A 20336-nucleotide genomic window follows, 5' to 3' on the forward strand; every position below is an offset into this window, starting at 1 on the left:
ATAGCTGATAGCATTATTCCACAGATATCAGAACAGAAACGGTATGGATCATAACTATAATCAAATGACGACACTAGCTTGAGGTCCGTGACGTAGGAAGTGGTGAAGGAAGTAGTAAAGGTGAGCAGTCTGGAGTTTGGAAACTGTTTATGACGATTAGATTAAGGTATCTGCTTTCCTAAAACTCTATGGGAAGGGAGGAAAACAGGTCTGCAACGTAGGAAGTGGTGAAGGAAGTAGTCAAGGTGAGCTGTCCGGAGTGTGGGAACTGTTTATGACGATTAGATTAAGGTATCTGCAATCCTAAAATGCTATTGGAAGGGAAGGAAACAGGTCTGCGACGTAGGAAGTGGTGAAGGAAGTAGTAAAGGGTAGCTGTTCCGGGTGTGCGATCTGTTTATGACCATTAGATTAAGGTATTTGCAATCCTATGATGCTATGGGAAGGGAGGGAAACAGGTCCATGACGTAGGAAGTGGTGAAGGAAGTAGTAAAGGGTAGCTGTTCGGGGTGTGCGATCTGTTTATGACCATTAGATTAAGGTATTTGCAATCCTATGATGCTATGGGAAGGGAAGGAAACAGGTCCGTGACATAGGAAGTGGTGAAGGAAGTGGTAAAGGCAAGCAGTCCGGACTGTGGGAACTGTTTGTGACGATTAGATTAAGGTATCTACAATCCTAAAATGCTATGGGAAGGGAGGAAAACAGGTCCGTGACGTAGGAAGTGGTGAAGGAAGTATAAAGGCGAGTTGTTTGGAGTGTGGAATCTGTTTATGACCAATAGATTAAGGTATTTGCAATCCAATAATGCTAAGGGAAGGGAGGGAACAGGTCCGTGACGTAGGAAGTGGTGAAGGAAGTAGTCAAGGTGAGCAGTCCGGAGTGTGGGAACTTTTTATGACAGTTAGATTAAGGTATCTGCAATCCTAAAATGCTATAGGAAGGGAGGGAAACAAGTCTGTGACGTAGGAAGAGGTGCAGGAGGTAAGGTGAGCAGTGTGGAGTGTGGTAAGTGGAAACCGTTTGTAGCAGTTATATTAATGTATCTGCAATGCTGAAATGCTATGAGAAGGGATGGAAGCATGCCCACGACATAGGAAATGGTGAAAAAAGTAGTAAAGGCTAGCAGTGCGGAGTGTGGGGAATGTTTTTGGCAATTAGATTAACGTATCTAAAATACTAAAATGCAATGATAAGTGATGAATACAGGTCCACGACATAGGAAGTGGCTTAGGAAGTACTAAAGTATGAACATAGTGTGAGAACCGTCTGTGGCAGTTAGATTAATGTATCTTCAATCCTAAAATGCTATGAGAAGGGAAGGAAACAGGCCCCAGGACATAGAAAGTGGTGAAGGAAGGCTGGCAGTGCAGAGTGGAGAAACCATTTGGGCAGATAGATAAATGATTCTGTAATACTTAAATGCTATGAGAAGGGAAGGAAACAGGTCTATGACAAAGGAAATGGTGAAGGAAGTTGTAAGGCTAGCAGTGCAGAGTGTGGGAACTGTTTTGGGCAATTACATTAATGTATCTGCAATCCTAAAATGCTATGGGAAGAGTGGGAAACAGGTCCAGGACGTAGGGGGTGGTGAAGGAAGTTGTAAAGGTGAGCAGTGTTGAGTGTGGGAATGGATTAATGTATCTACAATGCGAAAATGCTTTGGGAAGAGACGGTACGTTAAAATTATTACGAAGCGCGAATCGATACATATTTTTGATACATGCAATCGTACAATCGAAATTTTACAACTGAGTTGACAACAGCTGATTTTTACTCCATAGAGGCTAAAAACGATTTTTACTCCCTAAAGTGTAAAAATGCTACTTTAGACTCGCAACGCATGCATTAAAAACGACTGTTTTTACTGCAGTATGACAAAAACAATATAATAGCCTATGAACCCTTGATGACTCCGCTCAATTTTGTGGAGGCCTCTGCGAACGCCACCGAGTAATTTTTGTATTATATTCACTGGTTTCTGTTACAATAAAACACTTCAATGTTATAGAAGTTTAAAGTTGGTTATTACATACATTTACAGCTATTTTGTCTAGCTTTAAATATTTTATTGTTAGTAGGTATACAGGATGTCCACCTTAAGGTACGTTTACACTAGGATAATCCAGTAAATCCAGAAAACAAGTTTTTTTCAAAAAATGTTTTAGACAAAAGTTATGTATTTTTAATGATTCTGTGATCAAAATTGGTAGTTTACATTTAAAAAAGTCAACTTCCGGTCTGAAAAAGCCTCTTCTGGTGTGATTTTGGATTTGAAATTCTCACCATTTGGTAGACCGTGCTCAATTTATCTAGTTCTGTATTATTTTTTGTTTGTAAGAAAAGGTTTCCCTTGTTTTTTAAGGGGTGTACGGGTGGTTTTGGACACCCGGTATATACTAGCAGAGTACCCGCCCTTTGTACGGTGCACAATATGTACGGTGGAATTAATGGAATTAATGTTGGCATATCTATAAGTATAAAAGAGGATGTTTGTATATATATTTGTTTGTTTGTTTGTTTGGCAGTGATAAACTCAGACACCGCTGAACCGATTGCCACGAAACTTGGTACATACGTGTAGAATGTCATGGAATAGGTTTATACACCATCAATTTCGTGATTCGTCCAATCGGCTCCACCCCAGTGGCTCTGGAGTTTCCCATGTTAACCTTATGAGAAATGGAATTAATGAATCTTAACAGCCTGTTAAGATTAACAGCTGTTTCAATTAAACAAGATGGTTCTGTTCTATGATGTTCAATAGCATTAAAGTCACAAGGATTACCAACAGGGTGCAGCACTATTGTTTCTTTTACATTTATGACAACAGCTAATTTGCAACCAAAAGGTGAGTGAGCGTAGCGAACGAACTTCATCCTGGAGGCGAGTTAGCGTAGCGAACGAGCTAACCTGAAGGCAAGTGAGCGTAGCGAACGAGCTAACCTGAAGGCAAGTGAGCGCAGCGAACGAGCTCCAACCTAAAGGTGGGTGAGCGTAGCGAACGAACTTCAACCAGGACGTGATTGAGCCATGCGAACGAGATCATCTTGAAAATTAAGAAGTTAAACGGGGCAAAGCCCGCGGGGTTATAAATAGTCAAAGGCAAGACAACGTCTGCCGGGTTCAGCTAGTAAAGTATAAAATGCTCATATTACAGTTATACTCAAGCTTTGCGGTTGCAATGGGGGAGAACACAGTTTGATAACATTTGCTTCTTTAAATTTACGGTATACTATAGTATTAGCGAATTTCCCATATAGGGAATAAGCTATTACCGTAGTACTCATGGTAAGACCTGGACGCGGGACCGATTTTTTTTTTCATTTTGAGGTCCCTAGAGGTCAAAAACACCATCCGTTCAAATTCATATATATATATATATATATATATATATATATATATATATTTATATATATATATATATATATTTATATATTTATATATTTATATATATATATATATATATATGTGTGTCCGTTAGCACGATAACTCGAGCAAAAATGATCCGATTTTGATGAAATTTGGTACAAACGTGCAAACCTACGTTTATTCGAACGAGTTCGCGATCCAGCATGATCGGACCATGGGAACGGGGGTTTACGGGGGGTTTTATGGGGTAAAATTAGGTTTTTCCCATTTTTGACCCAAAAAACATAAAATTTAGCAATTTCTTTCCAAACCATTTTGTAGAGCTTAAAAAAACAAATAATTTAGTATATTGAAGCGTTATTATGCGCCTAATGGTTACGGAGAAAATTCCAAAAAATTGTAAATTTAAAATTCCTATGTTATTCTTATGGAGAATAAGTAAATTGTTGTAGTTTGCTTGTTTATGAACATATTTTGATCAAATTTGGAAAATGTTTTTATTTCTTACTAACTATTAACGTTTTACAAAAAAAAAAAACAGTTTTACCCTCCCTGATGCAGCAAACCTAAGTACTAGGTAGTTAAACTAATTCTATTTAAATAGAGAATAAATGTTATATTTTTAAGTAGACATTTCAGTGTAAATCCAATCAGTCAAATGGAAATTCGCTTAGTCTGCAGGTTTGCTGCGGCGGGGGTATTACACATCTACCATAGCCATGATGTTCTACCACTTCACCAAATTAATAGAGAAAAATAAATTATTAAAAATTCGCAAAATATCCCAAATTATTCATGAAATTAAAAACATAAACATAACTGTAAACAAACAATCCTACTTCGACAGTTTGTGTATCACAGTTTTTGGTTGCTGCTTTGTTCAAATTAGCTGTTTTTATAAATGCAAAAAAAAATAGTAGGCTACTGCACCCTGTTGGTAAGTCCTATAACTTTTTATTGCTTTTGCATATCATAGAACCAACTTTTTTAGTTGAAAGATCTGACTAGGCTAAATACTTTATTCCTTTTAAATATGAACTAGAGGACCCATGCTGCTCCGCAGTGTTAAAATAAATATAATATCCGAGAAATAATCTAATTCATGATTTTTGATTTGAATAATACAGTACCTTGATCAATATCTTAAATTAAAGCCTATAATTTACTGATTATTTTGAGTCTAAAACATATAAAAAAACCTGAACAATACTGGAGCTTTGATTGTTATACATAGAAATACCTTATGAAAAATAATTTTAATGTGTGTTGACCACCTTGCGTTTGCTTGAAAGTCGTCCGATTTGAAAAACTAATAGCTTAAATGAAAGCCTGTATTTCACTGAAGGATCTTAAGGTGGTGACACACTATCGATCTTTTCTCCGATCAAGACCCCAAACCGAGCCGGGAGAACGGAGAAGAAAGGTAAATATAAGCAAAATTTCAATCCGAACAAGACCAAGACCAGACAAGTTCTACCGAGCGCGGCAAAAGGGAGTTTAGAGGCAGATGTGGAGCTTGTGTGAGTGAGAGGGCGGTTAACATTGTCTCACTCTAATTACTTTTTCTCACTCCAGATTTGCAACGTGAATGCACAAAATAGTGAGCGCGTAACATGCAGACAAGGTCGTATCCGCGCGAAATACGTTGGCAGCACTGGCTGTAAATCAGCTGGTCACCTGTTGTACTGTTGTATCATTAAATATCATATTTAAAGTTCACTTCTGTGTAAAAACATGTCACGTTTCTTTACCAATTTATTTGTTTTATGGTAACTGTAGGACCAATATAATGTGCAACTCAAGTGCAAAGTGCAACTCGCCTATGGCTCGTGAGTAAGTATTTCTCTCGAGTGAGTCAATTGCTCCCTTTGCTCACTAGTTGCACAAATAACAATGTTAACATTGTCTCACTGATGAGCGAATTGGCCACTTTGCTTTCCCTAATCAGTGAGAGAACATGTACATTGTTAGGTAACTGTAGGAAAAGTCATTTATTTCTTAGCCTAACTTACTAAACTAGGGCCTATCAACATTTTACAGAAGAAAAAAAAAACTTTTTCACCCTCCTTATTGCAGCAAACCTAAGCAGGCCTACTCGTTAAACTAATTCTATTTAAATAGGGAAAATATGATATTTTTAAAGGAGACATTTTTAGTGTAACATCCAATCAGCCAAATGGAAATTCGCTTAGTTTGCAGGTTTGCTGCAGCGGGGGTATTTAGTGTTATTATGAAGGCAACATTTATGATTTTTTAATGCTCAATGCTCAGTGAACTCTATAGACAGTCTTAACTCTTATGCAGTAGGTTAATCCCAAGGCCAATTTACCGAATAGGCACGGTAGATATTATAGGCTAATCGTCTTTCGCGATTGCGGTCAAATTCTTATCACCCCTCGCAGCCGAGAAGACATCATTATATCGTCCCCTGCTGTCTTATGGAGATCATCATTATCTTCCGCAAATGAGGCCAAATTGTGATCTTTTTCTGCGGTCATTCAATTATCATCGTCTTGCATGATCGTGGCATAAATTGGCATAATTGTGATCATCCCTCGCGGCCGTCCAGAAATCATTATTGTATCTCCCGCGGTCCTGTATACATGTTAATCGTCTCCTGCGGTCGTGAAGAAGACATCGTAATCGTCTCCCACGATTGGGCAAAATCTTAATCATATCCCACAGTCATGTGGAGATCATCATCGTCTTCCACGATCTCTGCAAAATTCTTAATGTTTCCCGGGGTTGTGTGGACATTATCATTGTCTTACATTGTCTTTCGTGATCGCGGCAATATTCTGATCATACCTCATGGCTCTGTAGATATCATCTTCTGCGATCACGGAAAATTCTGATCATCCCTCGCGACCGTGTGTAGACATAGGCCTATTATCGTCTCCTGCAGTCACGGAAATGTCACTGTTGTCATGCGCGATCGCGGTAAATTAAAATTTTCAGGTGGGATTACAAAATTCACTCATGATTCTCGGTTAAAAAACTCACCAATAATTCCCAAATTTCGCAGATAGCCTATAATCGTGTCTTACGTATGATTACGGCAATATTCTGATCATACCTCGGACTCTGTAGATATCATCTTCATTTTCTGCGATCGCAGAAAATTCTGATCATCCCTCACAACCGTGTGTAGACATATTATCTCCCACAGTCACGGAAACTTTTTGTGAAGGGAAATTTTTTTTTGTTGTGTTGTCACGCCGGAGGAGGCGCATAAACAATTGGAATTAAACAATAGGATATTCAAAGGGGCAAGGTCCAAAGATTCAATACCCCTCCATATTGAACGAAAAGAAGGAGCAGTCGACTACGAGATCTAGGTAAATATTGCCGCCTTGGCGTTCTGCCGTTTATCTTCTTAGTTCTTTTAGGTAATCTATACGAACTTATTACACTGTTCATGGGCAATCGCGGTAAACTGAAAATTCTAGGTAGAAATACAAAAGTCACGCATAGTTCCCGGATATCCCGGTCGGTGGACAACCTGTTAACTTATAGCGTATATTGCAAAGGGGCGCTACTAGTAGTTGTGCCTAGGGCTCTACTAGTAGGTAGTAGTGGTGTCTAGGGCGCTGGCAGGTTCAAAGACGGACCTGGTTAATCCTTAGGTTAAATCAGGCCTTGACAATTTAAAGATTACAATTTTTTTCATCTCAGAGTTTGATGGCTGGCTTAATAAATTATAGGAAGAATTAAAGTTCACTTACCAATATTTAACCAGAGCAGCAACTTGCAAAGGATTCTGTTGATCAGGATAAATTCTTTTACATGCTAAATACAAAGATTCTAAGCCAGGTGGAGTAGGTGGAAGAAAATTTAAAGGTAGACCAGAAATGTTTCTGGCATGAATTTTCTCTCTTTCGGCCATTATAAGATAGTAAAATAAAAGTAATTGACTTATAAAAATAACTATATTTTTACCATTACGGTGAATCTACTTGTAACTTGAGTATTGAAATGGGTCAGTCAGTGTCTCAATTATTTACAAAAATAACAAAGGTATAAAAACAGAACAGACGAAAATGCAAATAGTAACAGTGTTACCAACAACAATGTTAGTAGAAGAAATTTAAGTTAGTTTTACCAGCCATTGTCCAAAGCATAGTACCAACAGCCAATAAATAAAGAAAGATTTTGGTGTGTATTTATTCTATGGTACATGTACCAATGCGATAATAAAGCCACGGCCACGGTTAAAGAAATACATTATACCATTTCTTCGTTTTTGACCGGTTTAGCTGGATTTTTTAACTGTGTCAGTTTCTTTTTTTTTATGTAAAAAATGTTCTTGTCAAATTTCAAAATTAAAAAATATGTACAAATAAGTCAACCCACTATCTTGGCGGGTGGGGTGGGGGGAGAGTCAGTTATTTACTAAATTATCCTCCTTGATGGAGAAATAGGCCGACTGAGTTAGTTGATCTTTTATTGTTTTCTAAAAATTTCCTGGTCTCGAGGTTTCTCAATCTTTTTGAACAGCTTCCAAGCCATTGCGGAAAAACGGCATTGTGTGCTTGTTATGCGGAATCTTGGTACATCTATCTTGGTACAGCGCGCTACGTGTAGTGTGGTGGTGGGAATCGATGGTTGTGAACTCACTTAGGTTCTTTTTTACGTGTACCAATGAGGATAGAGAATATACAATGAGTGGACTGTTAGGCCCGCCTAATCGCCTGAAGATGGGCTTGATAAGTTCACGCCAGGCACTAGATCGATTTAACTCGCATGGCCACCTTCTACAACCGCAGCACTGCCTCAAAGCTCAGGGAGTGACGCCAGAGCAGTATGCCTTAACTCAAATGGCTGTGGAAAAGGCGGTAGTAGATGGTAAAGAGAAACGATTTGAACAGGCTGTTTTTCAGTTTACAAAGTAGAGAAAGTATGCGTCGGAAGTTGAGAGTTTTTTGAGATCTCTTCAGTATGGGGCTGTCAATTAAGCCGTCTATCGATTAAAAAGCCAAGAAGTTTTACTTGAAGTACAATGTCAGAAGGCAAAGTTCTACCCAAGGTGCAGATGAGGGTTTGGGTCTTGTCCAGAGGTCAGTTCCAGGGCCATCTTTTCCTCAATTCGTGTCACCGAGCTTCCGCCTAATACAAGGTTAGTATCGTCTGCATACATGCGAGAGCCTCGTCACCTCACCTAAAATCGTTCACCATTAGCAGGAACAGGATAGGTTTAAGTAGTGAGCCTTCCGGGACACCGTGTTCAACCCTCTGATGAGTTCTCCTGAAAGAGCCCCCTCATTTCAATTGCAACCACCTGTCTTCGATTGCTAATAAGGTATGAAGAAAATGTATCAAGCACAGTACTCCCACTCCATGGGCTTCAATTTTGGTCAGTTGAACTTCGTATGACACCACGGGCCCTACTTTTGAAATGGTTGAGAGTTGAGTCAATCGTCAACACTCAGCTCAACCACGGCCACGGTATTTGTGTATTTACGAAAGATTGGTTACTGGACTATGACAATATTGACTCCACTTAAAATGAACAGATATAGATTTTTAATTCATATTGTTTCTGTTTTCAATTCTGTATGTTTTATTTTCAATATTTTCATAAATTTATATTTGAATCAATAAAGTGCGAATTAATGAGCTGATGCAAGGCCTCACTAAAAAAACAGTTTTTTTAGTGTGGCCTTGGCTGATGTCACCTGTCTGCCATGTTATCTTACGGGACGTCTGTCACTAAACAACACCACTTGCGACGTTACCAATTCTACCAGGCCGCGGTCTGTAGTTTTAAAGGCGGCCGTGTTCATTCTCAATCTCAATCATTGACTATTCAGATACAGTCCCTAATTGACAGTTTTTAGACAAGCCCATTCTTCTTCTTTACAAGAAGAAGAACCCGGTCGGTTCGGTGCAGGCTTACATAAAAAAAATTTTGATGGATAACTAAATTCACCACCAACACCAACCACCAACCAACCTTAAAAATCATTTCAGAAGTGTCGATATCTTTAATTTAGAATCCTATTTTGAAAAGTATAATGGAACCTTATGATTTAGTCGTAAACCAACCTGTTGTGATTGATAACGTGAGTAAAACCATTTTTAATTAATTCAATCATAGTCTAGCCCTACTGTGAAATAATGGTTATGTAGCACCTTTTAGCTTAAATTTGAAAGTTCGCTGTCTATCTTAACTTGGTTTTGATTTTAAAATCAGTTGTATGCAGCTTAAGACTACATTTTATCTTAAAAAAAACCCTTGGATATATTCTGAAGTCAGGATCATTCCTGTGAACTCCACCTCTCTTTGCCTTCATCTAACTTAGCCTCTGAGGGTAAAAATTTAGGACCCAGACCTCAGCTTAAAAACACTTTCTGAAGTGTGAAATTGTGTAAAAAGTGTATAAAATGAAGTTTTGGAGGATAATAATTGGGGTAAAAGCAATCTAGGCCTAGTCGCAAATAAGTTATTGGCTGGAATTTAATAAAACCGACCCTAACAACAGTTCCTCCTAAACTTCATTAAAAAACAATTTTACACAATTCTACACTTCAAGAATACTGGATTCTCTATATCGATGTGAAAAATTCACAAGGAATATGCACTCGACATAGGCCCCTAGCCTATAATTTACTGCTGTCTCACTCAAAGGTAACCAAAACCGGCACGCACGGAGAACACCATGTCTTTGGTCTAGCCAACCAGCAACTAGCCTCACAAGGAAAATTAAAATCACTTTGTCCAACATATAACTTACATATTGATAGGTAGGCCTATCCACATATTTCACCAGGAATCACCCCGTTTTCTAGGCTACATAATGTCCGAACGTGATTTTCCGACACAATCAGAATGAAAATTAATCACAAATTTGAGCTACGTCCTCCTTTGTCACTACTTCACTTTGAACTAACAACATGGAGACGGTTCAAAACAAACAACTATCAACGAAACCACCAGCCAATCAGATTACTACACGAAAGAAATCATCTGCCAATCAGAAATCTGCACAATTACATCATCTGTTGATCTGTTTTACCACAAACCACACACAATAGAAATGCAGTTGCAGTGACAGGCCACTGTACCACAATTACCCCTAGAATTCCCTCAATTTAACCTGAATTCCCTCTGTATTTCTCGTAAAATCCCGTTTTTAATAGTAAAATACTGCAGTTAAGATTTTGACATGTATAGATCTTATGAACATTCACTTGTTGAGAAAAAAAAAAATAATTGTTGATTATGAAATGAAACTGTTCTAAACTAACCAAACCAACCAAACTTGCTGTATAATTTCACGAGGAAAAAATAATGGTTCATTATGAAATGAATTAAAATTCATGATGTAGCCCCTGAACTGTTTAATTAGACTAATATGAGGTACATACTTTTACGTCAACAGTTCAATTTTGTCGTAAGTGGAACTCACTACATGTTTCGCCTATTCATCCTATATCACATAAACTCGCCGCTTAGGCCTACAATAGCCTAGTATACAGGTTACTTCAATTCCCGCTCTCAGCCAAAGACTACCAGAAAGAATTAAATATAATTAAGCACATAGCTATCTCCAATGGTTACAAACAGAGCATAATAGATAAATTGGTAACAAAACTAAAAACCAAACCAAAAGCTCCTGTACTAGGGCTAAATGAACCTGAGATGAAATACATCTGCACAGAATACAGCCACTTAGCTCAGAATGGACTCAACAAAGTTTTAAGGAAACACGGGCTTCAATTAACATTTAGAACTACCAATAAAACCAAACAAGCTTTAACACAAAAAAATGTTGTTGAAAACAAGCTAGACAAGTCTGGAGTTTATAAATTGAAGTGTATGGATTGTCCGGATTTTTATATTGGACAAACAGGCAGATCCTTTACTCAACGACACAAGGAACATCGCCCCAACCCCAGAGCAGACAAACAAAAATCCACTTTTCCCCAACATTTATTAGATAAAAATCACACCATAACAATTGACAATAGCCTGGAAATTCTCCATGTTTGTAATAAAGGAAATAAATTGGATTCTCTAGAAAAGTTTGAAATTTACAAAAGCTTCCAAGACAGCCACAATAAAAACCATATTTTAAATGACCAATTAAATTTAAAATCACACTCCATCTTCAATGCCATAATAGCTTTCAACAATAGACAAGAACAGTTTGACCTTTGTAGTACAACTACTGATAACGGAGGAGGGGTCGGTGTTACATAATTCCAGCATGTTCAGTCTGCCTCCGTACCGCGACCGGTAATAGTAGGCCTACTAATTAATTGTTAAATGTTTTCGTGCGTAATGTGTGTGTATTTATTTAAATGTTTCTTGACGACCCCATCATGGATGAAGACAAAGCATTCTTGCTAGGATATCATCTGACGATGCCTGAATAGGCGAAACATGTAGTGAGTTCCACTTACGACAAAATTGAACTGTTGACGTAAAGGTATGTAGGCTACCTCATATTAGGCCTACCGCACACGAGAGACTTTTTGTCGGCCGACTGTTGGCCATCTGTCTGGCTGGAGTCGGGTGGACAATCGAAAAGTCGTCAAGACTGTTTGGTCGTTGACTATGGGTGCGCACACGACACGACTGTTTAGTCGTCTTTCGAGTGTCAAAAGGATGTATATGACAGAAACCGCTGTCATATGTGCGTTACTGATAAGATTTCGTGGAAGAAAACTTAAGAGAATATACTGGGTGTATCCAATTTATAGTCCAAGAACCTTGAAAGGCCAGATTTACCTCTATCCTCGGATTTGAGGAAATATCCGGACAAATTTTTCCATGTACTCATGAATGAGTGTTGATTTTTTTTGACCAATTGTTAATACCCTGGCTTCAAATACCTCATCCCATAACTTTTAGGGAATAAGCTGTAACCGTAGGTCTCATGGTGAGACCTGGTCCTGGGACCGATTTACCTTTTCGGTTTGATGTCCGCAGAGGCCAAAAGCACCATCCGTTCAAATTCACACACACATATATATATTTGTCCATTAGCACGATAACTAGAAAAAAAATTACCCGATTTTGATTAAATTTGGTACAAACGTGTAAATCTACAGGTATTTTATTCGAATGAGTTCGCAAACCAGCATGACTATGGGAACGGGGGTTTATGGGGGGTTTATCGGGTAAAAATGGGGGTTTCCCATTTTGCAGAGCTAATTTTGCATAGCTAATTTTGCATCTAATTTTGCAGAGCTTGATAAACAAATAATTTAGCATGCTAATTGTTATCATAATGGTTACAGGGAAATTCCAAAATATTTAAAGTTAAAATTTGCATGTCATTTATATTTAGAACAAGTAAACTGTTGTAGTTTGCTTGTTTATGGATGTATTTTGATAAAACTTGGCAAATATATTTATTTTATACTCAGCTATTAATGTTTAACTAAAACACACCCTGAATACCCTCCATGTAGCAGTAAACCTTAGGTACTCGTTTATCCTAATTTTATTGAAATAGATTAAATAAAAAATTAAATCAGGCAAATGGGAATTCACTTAGTCTGCAGGTTTGCTGCAGCGGGGGTATTTTTTTTTATTATCACCGAATACTATTTCAAAGTCGTTTTATAAATAGGGGACCGTGTCTCAACTTCGTCGATAAGTTTATCAACTTTCTCGTCCCTCAAAACACTTGCACTGGTGGTTGTCGAAGCCATAATAATAACAATAACACACAAATAATAATACTTATCATAATAACAATAATAATACACATGATAACAACGCACTTGACTCTCAGACAGACAGACTTTTTAGTCGTCAGTGTGCGCGTTCAAACTTATCTCCGTGCCTTTATCAATAAGACACGACAGTTGAGTCGGGGAGCAGTCGGCGGGAAAATCGGTCAGCACCAAACTGCCCCGACTGTCTCCAGACAGTCTGCCGACTGTCTTGCTGCGGTCGGCCCGTGTGCGCGCTCAGATTTACCACTATGCGGCCGACTTTGACTCCCGACTACGACTAAATAGTCGGCCGACAAAAAGTCTCTCGTGTGCGGTAGGCCTTAGTCTATGAAATGAAACTGTTCCAAACTAACCAAACCAACCGAACTTGCTGTATGATTTCATGAGGAACAAATAATTATTGATTATGAAATGAAACTGTTCTAAACTAACCAAACCAACCAAACTTGCTGTATGATTTCACGAGGAAAAAATAATGGTTCATTATGAAATGAAACTGTTCCAAACTAACCAAACCAACCGAACTTGCTGTATGATTTCATGAGGAGATTATGAAATGAAACTGTTCTAAACTAACCAAACCAACCAAACTTGCTGTATGATTTCACGAGGAAAAAATAATGGTTCATTATGAAATGAAACTGTTCCAAACTAACCAAACCAACCGAACTTGCTGTATGATTTCATGAGGAACAAATAATTATTGATTATGAAATGAAACTGTTCTAAACTAACCAAACCAACCAAACTTGCTGTATGATTTCACGAGGAAAAAATAATGGTTCATTATGAAATGAAACTGTTCCAAACTAACCAAACCAGCCGAACTTGCTGTATGATTTCATGAGGAACAAATAATTATTGATTATGAAATGAAACTGTTCTAAACTAACCAAACTAACCAAATTTGCTGTATGATTTCCTGAGGAAAAAAATGGTTACCTAGATATACAACCAAACAGTAAAGTACAAACCATGAAACTAAATAACAAATAAGAGAACCCTGTTATAGCCTAAATCAGATAGTAGACACCAGTGCACCCAGTGTCACCGACATGAACTACTGTAAACACGATAACGACTTACAACTTGTGTGGGTTAATTCCATAGATATGTTTATTTAATTATTAATTCCATACTCCTTGAGGTGTTTGTTTTCTCTATGTATTCGTAACATGTGTCTGCAGAAATATCGATATAGATTCGGTTCGATATATCGTTTCAAAAATATTTTTATTTTCAATGTAAACAAACATGGAAATAGGTTATGATATGTTTATATGTTCTATTGGTGTTTTGAATGTAAAAATTCACTCACGATCAGTGTACGTTTTTAATGAACTTGAATAAATAAAACTATCAATATTCAAACAAAAGAAGACTGAAAACTTAACTTCACATTTTTAGAGGAAACTTAAGGATAGGCTATTCACACACAGGTGATAGATGTTAGGTACACCACTTGTTATTGACCTGTTTAAATATTTTTAAAGCCATTTTATGACTAAATACATAGGATAAAATAAACAAACAACTTTATTTTTACTTTGTTATTGTTTTTATTTATGGTAGCCTACAATACAATTCTCATGGTCTTCCTGTCTCTGCCGGCTTTGCTCGTCGTCGTCAGCGGCAAAGGAAAGTACCCATTTTTTAGACTAATTTCCCATTCTTGCTGGGTAATTACCTATAAATTACACTTTTACCCGTTGGATTACCCTTTTCTCTCCATAATTAACCACGTTTTACCTCCCCCACCCAAAACCCCGAATTCCCACCGGCCCCCTAGTGAGTTGGGAATATTGTTTATTTAATTAAAAATAAAAGGAGGTCTCGGCGCCTAAAAATTCTTTAATAAAGTTTTAGTATTGATGTCCTAGAATAGTTTAAAAGTGATTTTAGAACGTTTAAGCTGGGGTCTGGGTCCTAAATAAGTAACTATAACAAAACTGGCCCTTACAATACATATTTTATAATCATATTTTGTAAGAAATTCACTCAAGTTCACTTATAGCTAGTTAGGACGTAAAATATTCGTCTAACTGTCTTGGGGGTTCTGTCCTGTTGGTTTTTAGCAAATAAAATTACAAATGCCTATAATAAACCTTTTTAACAAAATTATTAAAGTCTGCTTTTAGTAGCCTAAGCTACTATGGTCCAAGGTACAACCTATGAGCTAGGTCCAAGGTACAACACCAGGCCATTTTGTAAAAACTTGGTTCCGTCAACCGGGGCTACTTTGTCTCGCGGGGCTACAATGATAAAACTTTTGTTTTTACCTAAAATATTTTTTTTTAATTTTAGTTTTAGTAGTAGGCCTAACCATGGTAACTTATATATATTAAAATCTTCCTTATAACATAGGTAATCTTATTTTCACCTTCACTAAAAAAATAGATATTCTTTGTTATCATAAAAAATATTTAAACATGAATCGATTTTTTCGCGAAAAAAAACGTCCCCGAACTTTCATATGCACCCTACCCACTTTTTTCCAATTTTTTTTGGCATATTTTAATGAATAGTCCATCTATCTGGGATGATAAAAATACATATAAATAAAATTAGAGTTTTGTCTGTACATTACTCAGAATTATATATTTTTAGGCTATTTTTACGTTTTATACCGGTACATTAAAGAAGCAGAAACAAGTCTTATCTATATTTCTGTCTGTCTGTCTGTCTGTCTTTCTGTCTGTCTGTAACACTCAAGATGGCATTTTACGCAATCTTCTCCATGAAAACGAGAGTACCTATCAAGATCCAAGTCATTTTAATGTATTCAATGGATTGGCAAGAGTGTCTATAGCCATTAAAATATGGCCTCACTTCTTTGTAAATAAAATTACGGACGTTAAAAAATGAAGTTTTGTGCGATTTTTGTCAAATTTTCGTTCAATTTTTATCACATACCTAATCATTTATTTATGAAATAACGAACAGCTGTTCGGATCAAGATTATTTTTTCTAGCTGTCACTGATATGTTTACAAATGTTTTTTACAAATACCGCAACCATTTCCAATCACGTTTTGAAAGCAAATCCCAACCAAGTGAAATTAAAAACGTTTTTCTTACATAACGGATTTAATTAATCGCAAGTGCAATATTATAGTGTAACCGTAAATAAAATTAAATAACTAGGCATCATCCAGGTCAGGAACCAGAAATTCTTTGTGTATAAAATTGTTCTTGAGTTTTGATAACCAGAAAGAAGACCTTGAATCAGTATTGTATAGGGCTGGGATACTTAATGATCGTCGTCAATAGCTTACAAACAAGGTTTCCAGTCATTGACGGCGCTTCAATGGCGATTGTGTTAAGTTTAAAGTAAAAATTCACAACTGCAGTGGGTGATTGTAACAGAGGTATACGGATGATGCTAAACTCGCTTTTCCAATGTGTCACTTTCTGTTTCTACTCACCGTGTGATGCAATCGCTGGACCATACAGCCAATAGGCCCATAGCCCATCCCTTGGGTACGTACGCCTACCTATTTATTCATAACAACCTTTTCGACGACGATCCTTGATACCGGTACTTTTCCATAGAATACATGGCCTACTTACTTAAGAAATAAAATTACAAATGTCCAAAAACCCAACATTGTGTGATTTTTGTCACATTCAAATGACTACTATAAGATCCCCGTGCGTAGAACGGGCACACAGCTAGTATTAATATAAATTGTTAAGTACCCTAAGGGGAAAAAAAAATTTTTCCCCCTAGACGCAGAAGAGGAGCGCGTAGGGCGGACAGCGGAGAAGTGATTAACATGGCATTCCGCTCCGCTACTAGGAAAACAGTAACATTAAATTACCTAAGACAAGAGGAGTCCACTCTCCGTGTTCCTCTCTCCGGGCTCCACTTACGCGACTAGGAAAACCTGGCTTATGCAACGATAGTGGAGTGGTTTGCTCAACTGTCATGCAGTTGTTTTCAATAATTATTTATACCAATCTAGTTTTCTTTCATTTCACAAATGAGAATAACTAGGACTGTTCCAAATTCAGGTCTGATCCCATCACCAATTTTGTTGTTTTCTTTGTCTAGGGATCTGGTGTAATCAAAGCTGGTTTTGCTGGTGATCAAGTTCCAAAATGCTGCTTTCCAAACTAGTAAGTATCAAAAAGTTCACGGTGGAGTTTAGTTGTGATTTTGCTTGATAAAAACAATAAGTAACAAATTTAGATAGGCCTAAAAGAGAGATGCTGGTGTAGCCTATAGTTTTGAGTCAAGAATGAACAAGTTTTTCTACGGGATTTTTATAAAACAAGTTCTTAGCATGCATCTAAAGCACAATTTTTCTGTAGGCTATTTTGAATTTGACTTGTAAAATTGTGTTGTGTTAAATGGAGATTCACTGGAGTTCAAATACTTTTAAAAATAAAAACATTGCTCCGTTTGTGTGTTATTAAATGTTATTCTTTTCTTTTACCTCTAAGTATATACCAATCAGGATTTTAAGGGGTAGAAGTATATTATCCGTTCAATTTAAAGGTTTTGTAAAATAGTAAATAATTAAGTTATGCGTTGAAATTTTGATCTCCAATTTAGTCTTTGGAGTCAAAATCATACAGCGCCAGTAAGATTTTTAAATCTATATAAACACTTTACAACAACTAGAGTCGTCTGAATTAACAAAAAAATACATTTATTGGGAGTGGGCGAGCGTTGTCGACTGAAATCTTAAACAAGCGATAAGCAGAAGCAGCTGCAACAATAAATGATAATGAGCTGATGAGCGATAAGGGATCCTGTCTAGTCCTGTCTGTCTCACGCACGCGCATACACACACATAAAATGCCTTATCGCCTATTCAAAACAATTTAAATCACTTTACTCCCTTAGTTTGTCCTTTGAGACTAGTGGTCACGTCAAGTTTTAGTTTTGGTGGAAATTGTCTTACTTTTGTGTTATTTTATTGCAATTCTGCAACTTACAGTACAAAAACAAAGCTGTAGTGAGTAATGTTGTATTCAATGATATGTTTGTGTTGTATTAATCGATATTGGATCCATTTGATCATCGTTCAGTTACTCATATAAATAGTTAGCTTGTGAGTACTAATGATCATTAGACTTTTATTGCAAGATTTTGCTCGTTAATAAAATCTCAAACTTGAAAGTCGTCAATGGTACTTTTCATGCTAGGACTTTAACATATTATAAAAACGAGAATGCCATAGGTACCAAAACCATTATAAAAATAAACATAAGTCATACTGTATTTTATATTTTATGGGTTTTTACGAAAAAAAAAAAACAAAATCTCTACAACCCAACAGTTGTGTTTTAGAGTTAATGAATCTTAATGTTAAAAAACCTAGTTCCAAGCCTATTTGAATTTTATTGGTGTTAAGTAGGCTAATTGAAAACAGAAAATGTTATGTATATAAGTTAATATACATTAAAACTATATACACATGAATGAGGTGGCTAAATCGTGGCAAACAAAAGATTTTAAAATTCAAATTAGTTTGATTTTTATTATTAGAAAAAGAGTTTTAAACCAAAATAAAATAATCACACCTATATTGTAGTAATATTTAAAAATCATACAAATCGACGGCAATAATCGATAATTTAAATACCTAGTAAACAAAAATATATCAATACTTCTAATCCAAATATATTATGGTAGCCTACCATGCTACCATACCAAATATGCCGTCACTGGTACAGAGCATTTGGGGGTATTCCATACCCCCCAAACTGAAATTCAGTTGGGGAGGACCCCCTCAGAACTGAAATCCTAGGGCCCCATTGGAAAATTTTCCCGGGGCCCCTGAAGTCCCAAGTCCGGCCCTGATTAACCATGACAAGGAATAAAAGAGGTCCAAGAACCGAGCCTTGCGGCACGCCAAAGGGTACAAGTCTTTTACATGAATACTTGAATTATTGACACAGACTATTTGTTCCCAGGTATCTAGGTATGAACTAAGAAGTGACAGAGTTGTATCAGTCACCTTGTAGTACTTTAACTTAGCCAGCATTGTCTCATGACAAACACAATCAAAGGCTTTACTGAGGTCACATACGGTGACACCAGTATCATTTCTGCTTTCAAGGTTGGCTAGGATTGCATCTACAAGATAGGTCACAGCTTGAATTGTAGATTTCCCAGTTCTGAAACCATAATGTGTAGTTGAAAACAAGTAATTAGCTTAAAAATAATTGTACAGCTGGTCATGTAAAATTTGTTCAAAAACTTTGGCAAAGACTGAAATTAAAGCTAATGGCCTATAACTAGCTGGGAGATCTCTGGACCCTTTCTTAAAAACAGGAACAACCTTAGATAACTTAAGCTTTGCTGGAAGAAATACACCTTCAATAAGACAACTATTTATACAATAGGATAAAGGCTATACAATCACAGGCAAAATAGACTTTAGCACATCACTAGAGACAGACCATAAATATCACGACTTTTAGAACTTTTTAGAAGCCGCACATGCCGCACTACCTCCTCACATTACACTAACTTCCATTCCAAGCCGGGTGCTGCAGTGCTCTTGGTTTTGAGAAGATCCACTGCAGCCGAAAGGAACGCCGCCAGATTTCTCCGCCACCTCCAACAACGAGTCAATGAAGACGTCGTTTGGTTCCACAGAAGTATTAGGTTGATGTTTACTTGAAGATTCTTTCCGAATGGCCTGTCAAGCTGCTCTACACTTGTTGTCGGATTTTTCAATGCAGTCGGCAACAAACTGTTTTTTTTTTCAGTCGTCAGTTCTTGTTTGTATATCTTTCTATATTCAGTTAGAGTTTGAAGAGATGCTGAGGTTTTAAGAACATTGTGGCGATCAAAAAGAGCCATGAGGATACTTCACTCTTCTTCAGGTCTTCATTGTACCAGGCTTTACCACCAGAGAACTGTCCACCGGAATTGCAATTTGGGTCCTGCTTCTTCTGCAGCGGAAAGCAGTCATGGAAACAAAGCAATATTTGGTGAAAAAATAAATTAAAAATTTCTTCAGAGTTTGTACCTAAGGCTAGTACAAACCAGTCAACATTGCTTAAAAACTGGCAGAAGTTATTTATTCGGGCTTCTGTTATGGGCCTATGGTGTACAAGGGAGTTGGACTGTTCAAGATAAGTTTTCTCAGAATCGGCTAGGCATATGTCTAAGTTAACTGCAGCATGGTCAGAAAGGACATAATCCATAACTGTAGTATTATAACTGGTATAATTGAGATCAGTCAAGATATTGTCGAGAACTGCTTTACCTCTTGTAGGCGTAGAGTTGATTGGATGTAAGTTGAACTGCCTCAT

At 37.1% G+C, this 20336-nt stretch overlaps 2 protein-coding genes across 2 annotated transcripts in view; one reads left to right on the plus strand and one right to left on the minus strand.

Annotated features, from left to right (window-relative positions):
* Positions 1 to 7397, minus strand: part of LOC128987432 (suppressor of fused homolog) — a 41842-nt gene extending 34445 nt beyond the window's left edge. The window contains exon 1 of the mRNA XM_054408272.1: positions 7098 to 7397. Coding sequence (XP_054264247.1) covers positions 7098 to 7258 — 161 coding nt within the window. The 5' untranslated portion in view covers positions 7259 to 7397. The remainder of the gene's footprint in view (positions 1 to 7097) is intronic.
* Positions 7398 to 9276: 1879 nt separating this feature from the next.
* LOC128983890 (beta-centractin) overlaps positions 9277 to 20336 on the plus strand; it is a 43004-nt gene continuing 31944 nt past the window's right edge. The window contains exons 1-2 of the mRNA XM_054403144.1: positions 9277 to 9434; positions 17116 to 17180. Of these exons, the coding sequence (XP_054259119.1) occupies positions 9387 to 9434; positions 17116 to 17180 (113 nt within the window). The 5' untranslated portion in view covers positions 9277 to 9386. The remainder of the gene's footprint in view (positions 9435 to 17115; positions 17181 to 20336) is intronic.

Source organism: Macrosteles quadrilineatus, unplaced genomic scaffold (assembly GCF_028750875.1).
Source record: "Macrosteles quadrilineatus isolate MER2022 unplaced genomic scaffold, UCM_ALF_1.0 Scaffold_2__2_contigs__length_208266976, whole genome shotgun sequence".
Classification (NCBI taxonomy): Eukaryota; Metazoa; Arthropoda; class Insecta; order Hemiptera; family Cicadellidae; genus Macrosteles; species Macrosteles quadrilineatus.